The sequence below is a fragment of the Saccopteryx leptura genome, chromosome 5, assembly GCF_036850995.1.
Source record: "Saccopteryx leptura isolate mSacLep1 chromosome 5, mSacLep1_pri_phased_curated, whole genome shotgun sequence".
NCBI lineage: Eukaryota > Metazoa > Chordata > Mammalia > Chiroptera > Emballonuridae > Saccopteryx > Saccopteryx leptura.
The window spans coordinates 88,675,757-88,688,210 of NC_089507.1; the positions used below are offsets into that span (position 1 = coordinate 88,675,757).

Sequence of the window (12,454 nt, forward strand, 5' to 3'; positions counted from 1 at the left end):
TGAGCCATTTTTCTTCCTCAGTTTCTAGAATGAGAGAAATCATTTATACAGTAGGGGAACAACTAACACCTTGGGTCATCACTCCAGCGCCGGGCCCAGGAATAGCATTGCATATGGGAAGAGGATGTAGTTCATTACTTTGGTACTTGCTCTTAACAGCTGACCAGAAGTGGAGCTGTATGTTCAGGAGGAATAAACATTAGTTTATTTATTAAGCTTTTGACTCCTAAGAGAAAAAAATTGACCATGCCAGAATACTCCACTAGGCAGTAGAGCTTCCATATCTTACCCCTTAAAAAGCAGCTACAGGCAGAAGGAATTTTCATAGTTTATGAAGTCCGAATTATAAAAATTGCATTCAGACCCAATGGTTTATCTGATTTCTTTCTGAAAGCCTCGAGTTATTGCCCTGATGATGTTCCAAATTGTGTATATTCAGCACCAGTCTGATTTTAGGGAAAAATTTTAGGCACCAGAAGGTGCTAAAGTTTAGAAAGCACAAAATCCAAAGCAAGTAATATTGACAGAACTATTTTTTAAGGAAAAGAAAATCAAAATAAAATAGCTTAAGTTAGAGTATTTTCCCAAAAGTTGCCTTTCCATGAATGTAAAGTTAATGATGAATTGTACTGGTATGCCTAAAAGCTGAGAGCAGAATTATTGGCACGACTATAATACTGACCTCAATTGAGCTAAACTTTAAATTCTGAGAAACAGGTTTTCAAACAGGTTTATAGGCCAACGAGAGACTGGAACACCCAAGGGCTCCGTTAACCTTGCCAAGTAATCAGTCAAAGCTTTTACAGTGGCTCTGCCTTTTCCTTGTGGCCAAACAGCAGAGCACAAGTGCACAGTTGCGAATTTTGAATAAATATTAGGTGTGGCCTCCATTTTCTGCCTTGCACTGGATATTAGAATAAGTGGATCTGAAGCAATATTCACAACAGGTGTGGCTTCATGCTTAAGAAGTTAAAGCAGATTTTAAAGCAACTTAAGTTGCACTTTAACCAAAATTGACAGAAGTTTTTTGAGGGCTTAAATATTTATTGAGTGCTAGATAATGTTGAAAACATTTAAAATATATATGTGTAAGCATAGTTCTTGCCTCCTAGGAACATACCTTCTTGTGGAGTAGATAAACAAAACCATCTGAAAAGTTTAATAACAATACCAGAGTTAATTTAAATAACACACCAGAAGCTGTCACAGTAAGGCTCAAGACTAATTTTTAAGAAGATGGTAGAAAGATTGTTTGGCTCTAACAGATGTGAGCTCATAACCTTTGGCTATTCTCTGAAGCCCAGTAACTTTCAAAAGAGAAAATAAGATTTGTATCCCGAAAAGGATTTTGAATCTCTTTGAAATGTTAGCGTAGTGTTTCTTGGTGTGTGTGTGTTCCCCTGCATCAGATCAACCAGGGACGTGTTCAAAGTGCAGATCCCTAAACTCTGCTGCAGACAAAAAAAAGAAAGAAAGAAAAAAGATGGCTGAGGGTTCAATCTAGGAATCAGCACCTTAACTAGCACCCTCAGTGACTGTGGGTACACAGTACACACACGCACACACTCCAGAACTACTTTAAAAGAAATGCCCAGTTCTCTCCCGCTGCTTTCCCTAAAGCACCTGGGCTTTTTCCTGACTGTAGATACAATCTAAGCAGTAATTTCAGGGTTTAGAAACCTTACAAAAGAAAAGATAAAACCTATCCAGAAGCACAATCCACATCTGCATCTACAGTGTACAAATTGAAAATCTGCAAGTTTACACACTTGCATTAGTGACCCCTCCAATTACAGGAAATAACTGTATTAATGCAGTATCTAAATTTATGGAAGTTATTTGCTAAAGATCTAGTTACTAAGCCTCTTTGGGGTTATTTAAGGTTACTCATCTGTATGAGAAAAGTGAAAAATAAGATAGCTATAAATGCCAGGGTAGCTATAATTAGAATAGCCTGTCTGCTACCTCCTTTTTCTGTTTTTCTAGTTATAAATACCACCATATCTCTGCTGCCTTTCGGAGGCCCTAGAGATCTGTTTATTCTGTAATAGAAAAAGAATGAAGGGGTTTTTCCAAACTTTTTGGTACCTGGAAGATACATTTTTAGCTTCACAGCTAGTTGTTATAAATTTATCTACGTTTTTCTTCCTAAGTCCATCATCCACAGAAGGAAAACTTCTAATTTACAGTCATCTGGGTGCTTTGGCTGCTCAACTTCCTGCAAAAGCTTCTCCGTTCAGGGAGAGAGCTACAAGTTAATGCAACACAAACTCTAAAGGAACAGATTTCAGTTTGTTTGCCACATTTTTTATTTCTCAACATTATTGTAATGAAATATTCCACATAAAAATTAACATCACATTTTGAAATTCTTTCAGGTCTTTATTACGTGGCATCATGTCTAAACAAAGACTATAATCCTTAAGGAATAGTCACATAAAAACTTTTGTTAATGTGATTCAAATTATAATGAGCCCATGAAGGTAGGCACTGTGTGGTTAAGAAGGTAGGGGATATGGCTGTAGATCGATGTATTAGGTTAGTTTATCCCATATAGGGGTAAATGAGCACAGTTTAACTTCTTCTCAAATCTCCTCAGCTGGGGTTAACTTCTAGGAAATGCCTATCCTCAAAGAGAGATTAAAATAAAATAAATGAGCTAATAAAAGGAGATGTTATATGTTGCATCATCACTATTTCACTATGCCAGCAGAAGCCTGCTGGAGGTCTCTCGGGTTCCTTTTCTTAAATGTTACACCTACCTTCTGTGATAACATTTAGGTTTTACTTTATTAAAAGTAAGCAAAATAGGATAAAATTTTTCCATGTTTTCTCTAGAAGTGAAAAGAACAATCTTTTCTTTCAACTTCAAAGTATGTGTTTTGGTTCCAAAATGATCGCATTGTCTACTTGTTTGTTTCCATAGAAAAAATTGCAAACTGGGAAAATAAAATTTCTCGTTAGAAGGGGATTGAAATAAGAGAAACAACGTTGAGCCTAAAGGAAATGAATGAATGGAAAGGAATATTGGGCAAGGGGTTAGTGGTGGTGCAATTTCTTTTATTAAAGTAAGAGTTCTTCAAGCTTGTTAACGATCACAAAAATCCAGCATAGGGATTTATCACTGAATTTTTCTCAATCACTGAATATGAAAAGACCATCTACTATTATGGGATGGGGTTAAACTTTTTCTATACTGAAAACATTTCCTGTATTCCAAAAGACTGGAAACCAGAGATCAAGGTGCTCATGTTACTAATACTGGTACTGGTCTACATGAGTCTTTCGGAGAAAAACTTCATCACCCTTATTCCTGAAATTTAACTCGAATGATCCCCACCTTTTATTATTAATTCATTAATTTGACAGATATGTTTTGCCCTCCAGCCATATGCCAGTCACTTTTTCAGGTGCTAAGTCTCCAGCAGAGAACCAAGCAAGCACAAATCAGTGCCCACACGGGCATGCAGAGCCAAGAGACAGACAATAGACTAAAGAAGCATACAGTATGTTATGTAGAAAGTGAAAAATCATAGTGGAAAGATATAAAGCAGGGAGTGAGGGTAAACAATACAGTGGGAGGCAGGATGCAATTTTTAAAAGGTTGATCAGGTAAAGCATCACTGGGAAGAAACATTTAAACAAAGAGCTGAAGGAGATACAGATGAGCCCCACTTGGAGAAAAAGCTACCAGGCAGGACAGCGTATGCGAAGACCTTCTTCTGGCTTTGGCGGGAGCAGGAGGCCTGTGGGGTTGCCACAGATGGGAAAGGAGAGATCAGCAAGAGAGGAGGCAGAGGGACAGAGGCGAATTTAATGGTGGGCGCACCAGGCGCACGCCCTGGACGCCTACTTCTGAAGGGTTCCGCAAAACCCAACTTTACACTTTTCTAATGGCATCAGATCTGGTTTGACATGTGCAATTTTAACATTAATAGCACATACTATTTTTTATTTATTTAAAAATATGGTTAACTTTTTTTTCCCCTGTCTCTCTCTCAATTTTTAAAGGGGCCCAATATTTGCTTCTGCGCCCCGGGCCTCAACAGACCTTAATCAGCCTCTGCAGAAAGAGGTGGGGGGGGGGGGCAGAGAGAGAGGTGGCGGGGAGGCAGAGAACATTGCCTTGGAAGGATTTCAGTTTTACATGAGCAAAATGGAAGGCACAAAAGCTAGCAATGCCGTATGAAAGTTTCTGTGAAATTTTCTTGATGAATAAGTGATTGTTTATAATCTGCATCACACTATATACAAAGATAGTACAGAGCATAGTCGTTTTCTGCAAGTCAATCACTATTTCCTTTGTAACCTTGTAATCTCAGTTTCTCTTATTATTGTTTAATAGATTTTTTTAATAATGTAAAACTATAATCTGAATCAACTGTTTTTTAACCTTATACTATAAAGTGCATTATGCTAAAATGGTGCATACATACTAAAATAAAATTTTAGGGACATGATTATATAAGAATGAAATCAATTCTATAAAACATTCATAAAAATGACATTTTCTATAATAAAATTTAAAAAATTTCAAAAATGTTTGTATATTACTTTAAATATGTGGATTTACATGAACTTATGTTTTTCCCCCTTCTTTTACAGGAAAATATACATGCAAGAGTAAGTACTTTTATCTTAATAATGAAAATCAAATCTAAAAATCATAAGAAAAAGCTGTTGAATATCTCTTTACAAATCAGAATTTTTTGTTTTTACAATTATGTCTATTGCTTTTAATAAATCTAGGTTTCAAAGGCGTTTGCCATAGACATTATTGGTGCATTTACTTCCAATTTGTCTGAGGTGATCTTATATACTAAATTCTTAATGTGTGTATTTTACTAAACTTTTAGTAAATCCTGGGATATACAGTGGTCCCTCATCTATCGTGGGGTTAGCTTCCAGAACCCCCCACGATAGGCAAAAATCCATGAATTAGAGACCTTATATTTATTGTTATTTATATATATATTTAAGGCTTTATAAACCCTCCCCACAGTCTTATAAACCTTACCCACACTGTTATTAACTTTCCCACACTCTTACAAACACTTCCTATGCCCGCAAACACTTTCTATACTCTTAAACCTATGTAATTTTAACAACATTAAATTCTATATGGGTACTCACCAGTGAATATATAGCAATATTCTCTTAATATGTTTTAATTAATATTTTTATATTGTTTTCCATTTTTTAGGCTAGAAAATGCTTATTTTACCACAAAAATAATTAAAGTAATAAATATATAAAAATATCTATATCCCACAAAATCCCACGATATAGTGAAAAATTTGCAATACAAAATTCATAATATACAATTTAAAAATCTGCAATCCAGTGAGACCGCAAAAAGTGAACCACAATATGGCAAGGGACGACTATAATTTACTTAAATCACAAGTTTGCTGATGCCAGAAATTCTCCAGAAACTTATCATCACACAAATATTTAGGCATCCAAACATTTTTTCCTAAGAATAACATTAATCTAAAAACATTTCAGATTAATACAATAATATCTTTGAAGTTTCTATAGATTAATGTACAAAAGAAAAGACTCCATAAGCATTATAGTAAAATAGTGAGTTACTTCTCATTTGGACTCACATGATTTATAAAGAAAAAAAATCATACCCACATATATAGAATGAAAGTAAAATATTAAGATGAAATAATTGGTCACTAAGACAGTATTGAAATTATAAAAGCAACACACCTACACACACTTTGGAAGATGCCCATTTTTATATTAAAAAGCATGTTTAGTAGCCCTGCCGTTTTGCTCAGTGGTAGAGCGTCGGCCTGGCGTGCAGAAGTCCCAGGTTCGATTCCCGGCCAGGGCACACAGGAGAAGCGCCCATCTGCTTCTCCACCCCTCCCCCTCTCCTTCCTCTCTGTCTCTCCCTTCCCCTCCTGCAGCGAGGCTCCATTGGAGCAAAAGATGGCAGGGGCGCTGGGGATGGCTCCTTGGCCTCTGCCCCAGGCGCTAGAGTGGCTCTGGTCCCGACAGAGCGACGCCCCGGAGGGGCAGAGCATCGCCCCCTGGTGGGGAGAGCGTTGCCCCCTGGTGGGCGTGCCGGGTGGATCCCGGTCGGGCCCATGCGGGAGTCTGTCTGACTGTCTATCCCCGTTTCCAGCTTCAGAAAAATACAAAAAAAATAAAATAAAATAAAAATTAAAAAAATAAAAAAAAGCATGTTTAGGCCTGACCTGCAGTGGCACAGTGGATAAAGTGTCTACCTGGAAGGCTGAGGTCGCTGGTTCGAAACCCTGGGCTTGCCTTGTCAGGGCACATATGGGATTTGATGCTTCCTGCTCCTCCCCCTTTCTCTCTCTTTCTCTCTCTCTCACTTAAGATGAATAACTAAAGTCTTAAAAAATTAATTGAAAAGTAATAAGTAATAAAAAGGATGTTTAGTCTGAATAATATGTGAAAAGATGATATTGATTTACATACAAACTCAAATTTGTAGAACCTGAAAAAGCACATGCTTGGCTTAACATGGTCAGCAACTCCATAGAGTCCTGAGTTCCTACTCTGTTTGTGTGATTACTGAGGAGCCACTGCGCCACCTCACCCACAGGTGTTGTAAAGTACCAAAAGCTACAGAATTAATATTAATATTTTGGGAGACTTGAAGAACATTTTATTAATTTGGGTTAAGGTGTGCAAAGAAATTGTGAGAATAGTCTCTGTACTGTGTGATTGGCATGACCAGGATGGCCCTTGGCATTGTATTGTAAATGCAAAGGGGAGGAAAACATGGATTCCTAGACATTCCACCACGCCTGTGGGGAAAGGGGTGAATGGCTAGCCAGGTACAGGGAGAGAAAAGCCAAAATAAACCTTTTCTTACAGCAGTGAGCCATTTGCGGGCATTTGTCCCCACAGAAACTACCTCTCCTATGTAAATGCATGTGGTTAACACGTGTGACTCTGGACAGAGAGATGGCAGATGAACACTACAAAATATAGGAATGCCTTTTAATATGTAAAGAGACATCTTTCTACCATTGTGTTGATTTGTAAATTTTGTTTTCTCCAAAAGGATGTATGGCTTGCAAATTGAACATGGTCCTATCATGTTAAAGGACATATGACTATAACCAATAGTGGTAAAGGGCTCCTAATTACAATTTTTGCTTCTGTACTTCCCACTTACAAAACTATAAAAACTAGGTAAAACAAAGGGCTGGCGTGCTTTTCCTCAGACAAAGTTGCCGCCGTTTGGCCAAGCTAGACAATAAAGCTTTGATGTGTAATCAATGGACTTTGTTCATGTCTTCAATGTTTCAGGTCCCTCCAGATTAGGCTTAACAATTACGTGTGTGTGTGTGTGTGTGTGTCCTTGTGTATTCTACTCTGGAAACTTTACATTAAGAAATACAAGACTTACAAAATAAAAATTATATTAATTTAACCTGTAAATACCTGTCATTCATGCTTTGGTACAGAACAGCCATGAGGAAAGACAAAATCCCAGAAGTGAAGTGGAAGAATCAGGCATCATCCTGAAGACTGTATACTAAGGCTTTATACCTTTGCCATATTGAGAAGTTCGCTTTTACATACCAAACAAGCACCCACTTTATCACTTTATGTTTTTTCTTTCAAAAGTAAAAAATCTTATTAAATAAACAGATATGAGTAGGTTTGTTCAATGAGTTTCCAAATCTGGGATCACTTGAATTTGAAGATGTGCTTAATAAGAGAAGAGGGCCTACCCCAAAGAATCCACAAAAAGACTACTAGAAACAATAAGCCAATACAGTAAGGTCGCAGGATACAAAATTAACATACAGAAGTCAATAGCCTTTCTATATGCCAACAATGAAACAACTGAGAAGGAACTCAAAAGAATAATCCCCTTCACGATTGCAACAAAAAAAATAAAATACTTAGGAATAAACATAACAAAGAATGTAAAGGACTTATATAATGAAAACTATAAACCATTGTTAAGGGAAATCGAAAAAGATATAATGAGATGGAAGAATATACCTTGTTCTTGGCTAGGAAGAATAAATATAATCAAGATGGCTATATTACCCAAAGCAATATACAAATTTAATGCAATTCCCATCAAACTTCCAATGACATTTTAAAGAAATAGAGCAAAAAATCATCAGATTTATATGGAACTATAAAAAACCCCGAATAGCCAAAGCAATCCTAAAGAAAAAGAATGAAGCTGGGGGCATTTCAATACCTGACTTCAAACTCTATTATAGGGCCACGACAATCAAAACAGCATGGTATTGGCAGAAAAATAGACACTCAGACCAATGGAACAGAATAGAAAGTCCAGAAATAAAACCACATATATATAGTCAAATAATTTTTGATAAAGGGGCCAACAACACACAATGGAGAAAAGAAAGCCTCTTCAATAAATGGTGCTGAGAAAACTGGAAAGCCACATGCAAAAGAATGAAACTGGACTACAGTCTCTCCCCCTGTACAAAAATTAACTCAAAATGGATCAAAGATCTAAACATAAGACCTGAAACAATTAAGTACATAGAAGAAGACATAGGTACTCAACTCAGGGACCTGGGTTTTAAAGAGCATTTTATGAATTTGACTCCAATGGCAAGAGAAGTGAAGGCAAAAATTAATGAATGGGACTACATCAGACTAAGAAGTTTTTGCTCAGCAAGAGAAACTGATAACAAAATAAACAGAAAGCCAACTAAATGGGAAATGATTTTTTCAAACAACAGTTCAGATAAGGGCCTAATATCCAAAATATACAAAGAACTCATAAAACTCAACAACAAACAAACAAACAATCCAATAAAAAAATGGGAAGAGGATATGAATAGACACTTCTCCCAGGAAGAAATACAAATGGCCAACAGATATATGAAAAGATGCTCATCTTCTTTAGCTATTAGAGAAATGCAAATCAAAACGGCAATGAGATACCACCTCACACCTGTTCGATTAGCTGTTATTAGCAAGTCAGGTAATAGCAAATGTTGGAGAGGCTGTGGAGAAAAAGGAACCCTCATCCACTGTTGGTGGGAATGTAAAGTAGTACAACCATTATGGAAGAAAGTATGGTGGTTCCTCAAAAAACTGAAAATAGAACTACCTTATGACCCAGCAATCCCTCTACTGGGTATATATCCCAAAAACTCAGAAACATTGATACGTAAAGACACATGCAGCCCCATGTTTATTGCAGCATTGTTCACAGTGGCCAGGACATGGAAACAACCAAAAAGCCCATCAATAGATGACTGGATAAAGAAGATGTGGCACATATACACTATGGAATACTACTCAGCCATAAGAAATGATGACATCGGTACATTTACAGCAAAATGGTGGGATCTTGATAACATGATACGAAGCGAAATAAGTAAATCAGAAAAAAACAGGAACTGCATTATTCCATATGTAGGTGGGACATAATAGTGAAACTAAGAGACATTGATAAGAGTGTGGTGGTTACGGGGGGGAGGGGGGAATGGGAGAGGGATAGGGGGTGGGGAGGGGCACAAAGAAAACAAGATAGAAGGTGACAGAGGACAATCTGACTTTGGGTGGTGGGTATGCAACATAATTGAACGACAAGATAACCTGGACTTGTTATCTTTGAATATATGTATCCTGATTTACTGATGTCACCCCATTAAAAAAATAAAATTATTTAATAAAAAAAATAATAAATAAGAGAAGAGGGCCTTTTAGTCCTTCCACACAGCAGTGCCTTAGCTGATGAGGATTGGGGCGAGGGTGAGAACTGCTGTCTCATGATAAAGCCTGTGCCCCTGGCATCATTATGCTAGGACTGGAGGGTCACATAGCTGGATGACTAGAGAAGAACTTAATATGCTAAAAATTCTGGTTATCTTTCCTTTCCTAAAGCTTAAGTCTTTATAAGCAAAAGACCAAGAAGGAGAGAGAGAGAGAGAGAGAGATATTCAGAGGAGAGTGAAAAATTAAATTCTTTTAATATAGTTAGCATTCATAGGCTGCTTCTCACAGAATACCTATACTACTGAATTTGAACAAACAGTACTACTGAATTTGCTTAAAAAATTGCACTGGCTTTTGTAGTGGTACTGCAGTATAGGAATTGGCAGGCTGTGTATGTCCCTCTAGCCTATTCTATACATCAAGAACTGAAAAGGGGGAAGAGTATTCACAGCCAGCGTGTGGCTGGATGAACATCAAAGCCATGTCTGCCATGTGCTGTCTTCCTTCCTGTTTCTCTCACTCAGGACATGAGTCACACAAGCTGCAACATAACAGGGTAAAAGGCAATGCCAAGTGCAGTGTAATTGTTAGGTTCCTTAGCAGCTAGAGCCAGTAATGTTACAGCCCAGAGTGCATCTAGGAGGAGTGGGGATTTTAATGGCTTAAAAAACAATCCCTTACTTACGGAAACTGACATTTTTGGGGGTTTTTAATCAACATTTTTAAAAATACAGAGAAAGACAAAGATATTTATAACTTCTGAAAATGATTACTTTGAATTACAATCTTATGCATACATACATCAAAGACAGTATTAAAGTGATAAGAATCACAGAATCTCCCACCAAAATGTCACCCCCGCAAAAAAAAAAAACATCTGATACAATCCCATGTTCTAAAGCAAGAAATACATATGGTATTTCCCCATGTATAAGACGCACCATTTTTTGAAAAATTTGGAGTCTAAAAACTGAGTGCATCTAATACAGTGGTTGTAGATTTTTTTTTTTTTACTTGAATTCCTTGCTTGAGGAGTTGTATGAATTTTATGATGAATTAAACTTGAATTCAATGACTTTATGTAATACTTTTTTTTTCAAATTTCGGGCCCCAAAAATAAGGTGCATCTTATACATGGGAGTGTCTTATGCATGAGGAAATACGGTAAATATTCTAAATTTAGCTCCAGAAATGCATTGTTAGATTTTCATGTTTTTACACTTTTCTGAATGTGTTCTATGTCTGACCAACTATTCCAACCTTTGACTGTCACGGTTCCTATTATCTCAAAGTGTTACAAGTTTTTTTCACTTTTCTTGAGCTTTGCATTTTTAAAACTATTAAAGAAACTGCAAAATATGAAAAATTAAAATGAGGACAGTAAAGACAGTTAGTGGTCACGTTTCCAAGTTAACTACTATAACATTGTTACAATGTAAAGTTGCTGACTTTACTTCTATTTTTTCTCTACATATACATGTATTAATTAAAATAGGACCTCTATTTTATTGAATATTTTTATATATTTTTATATATTGTATTTCTTCTTATGTCACCTTGCTACCTCATTCATCAATACAACCCAGGCATTTTTTTATGTACTAAACATAAATCCCCTTTTCTCTAGGACTGCATAATACTCTATCTGATGTATAGATAGTAACTTAATTTACCAAACCCTTATAGATATTTGAATTGTGTATGTCTTGTAAAGATTGATGCTGTGTGTTTATTCTTATATATGATCTCTGTACAATAATTTGATTATTTTCTAAGGATGAATTTCTCAAAGTGGGATTACTAGACCAAAGGTCATTTGAAATTTCAGAAAAGCTTAACTAATGTACATTCCCACCACCCATATAGGAGTTGTCCATTTATCTGCTACTTGTCAGCACTAGATAATTAATATTTGTATCTTTGAGACATGTGGCAATGTAAATAGGCCAAAAATAGTAATGTATTGCTTTAATTTTTATTAATAATGATCTTGAGCATGTTTCATATATGCATAAGCATTTGTATTTCACTACTAAGTTAATTTTTATTGATTGTTCACTTGTATTGAGATAGTCATCCTTTTCTAATAGATTAATAATGGCTCTTTAATTAGCAAATGTATTAACTCCCTTTTTTTCTTGTGTACTATAAATAATTTTTCAGCTTATCATTTAACTTTTAACAGTTTACAGCTTATTCTACTTTTTTACCATTATATAGAGTAAATTTTTAAATAGATTTATTACTTTTTTCACTGTGGCTTCTGGATTTTGTGTCTTGCTTAGAAACTCCAAGATTTCCTATGATTACTTTAAGTTCTTGTATAGTTTCATTTTTAACATTTAAATCTTTGATCTAGCTAGAAATTATTTTGGTGTGAAGAATTTATTTTACCATTTTTTCTATATGGCTAGCTAATTACCACAGCACTCAATATTGAATAGTTAATTTTTCCACCATGTAGGAATGTCATACTTATCATGTACTTATTCTCTACACACACCTGTATATATTTTCTAATTTTCTATTTTGTGCTAAACTCCTTTGATTTTTCAATTTTATATTTTAATATCAGGTCTAACAAATCTCAGTTCAGTTCTCTTCCTTTCAGAATTTCTTGGGTCTTCTTGCACGTTTCCTTCTTTAAAAACTTCTTTGGGCCCTGGCCATTTTGCTCAGTGGTAGAGCATCGTCCCGGCATGTGGATGTCCAGGGTTTGATTCCCAGCCAGGACACACAG

At 36.0% G+C, this 12,454-nt stretch overlaps 1 protein-coding gene across 1 annotated transcript in view; it reads left to right on the forward strand.

The window, feature by feature from the left end:
- ARHGEF38 (Rho guanine nucleotide exchange factor 38) overlaps positions 1-12,454 on the forward strand; it is a 165,197-nt gene that overhangs the window by 108,018 nt on the left and 44,725 nt on the right. The window contains exon 5 of the mRNA XM_066385918.1: positions 4,606-4,623. Within this exon, the coding sequence (XP_066242015.1) occupies positions 4,606-4,623 (18 nt within the window). The remainder of the gene's footprint in view (positions 1-4,605; positions 4,624-12,454) is intronic.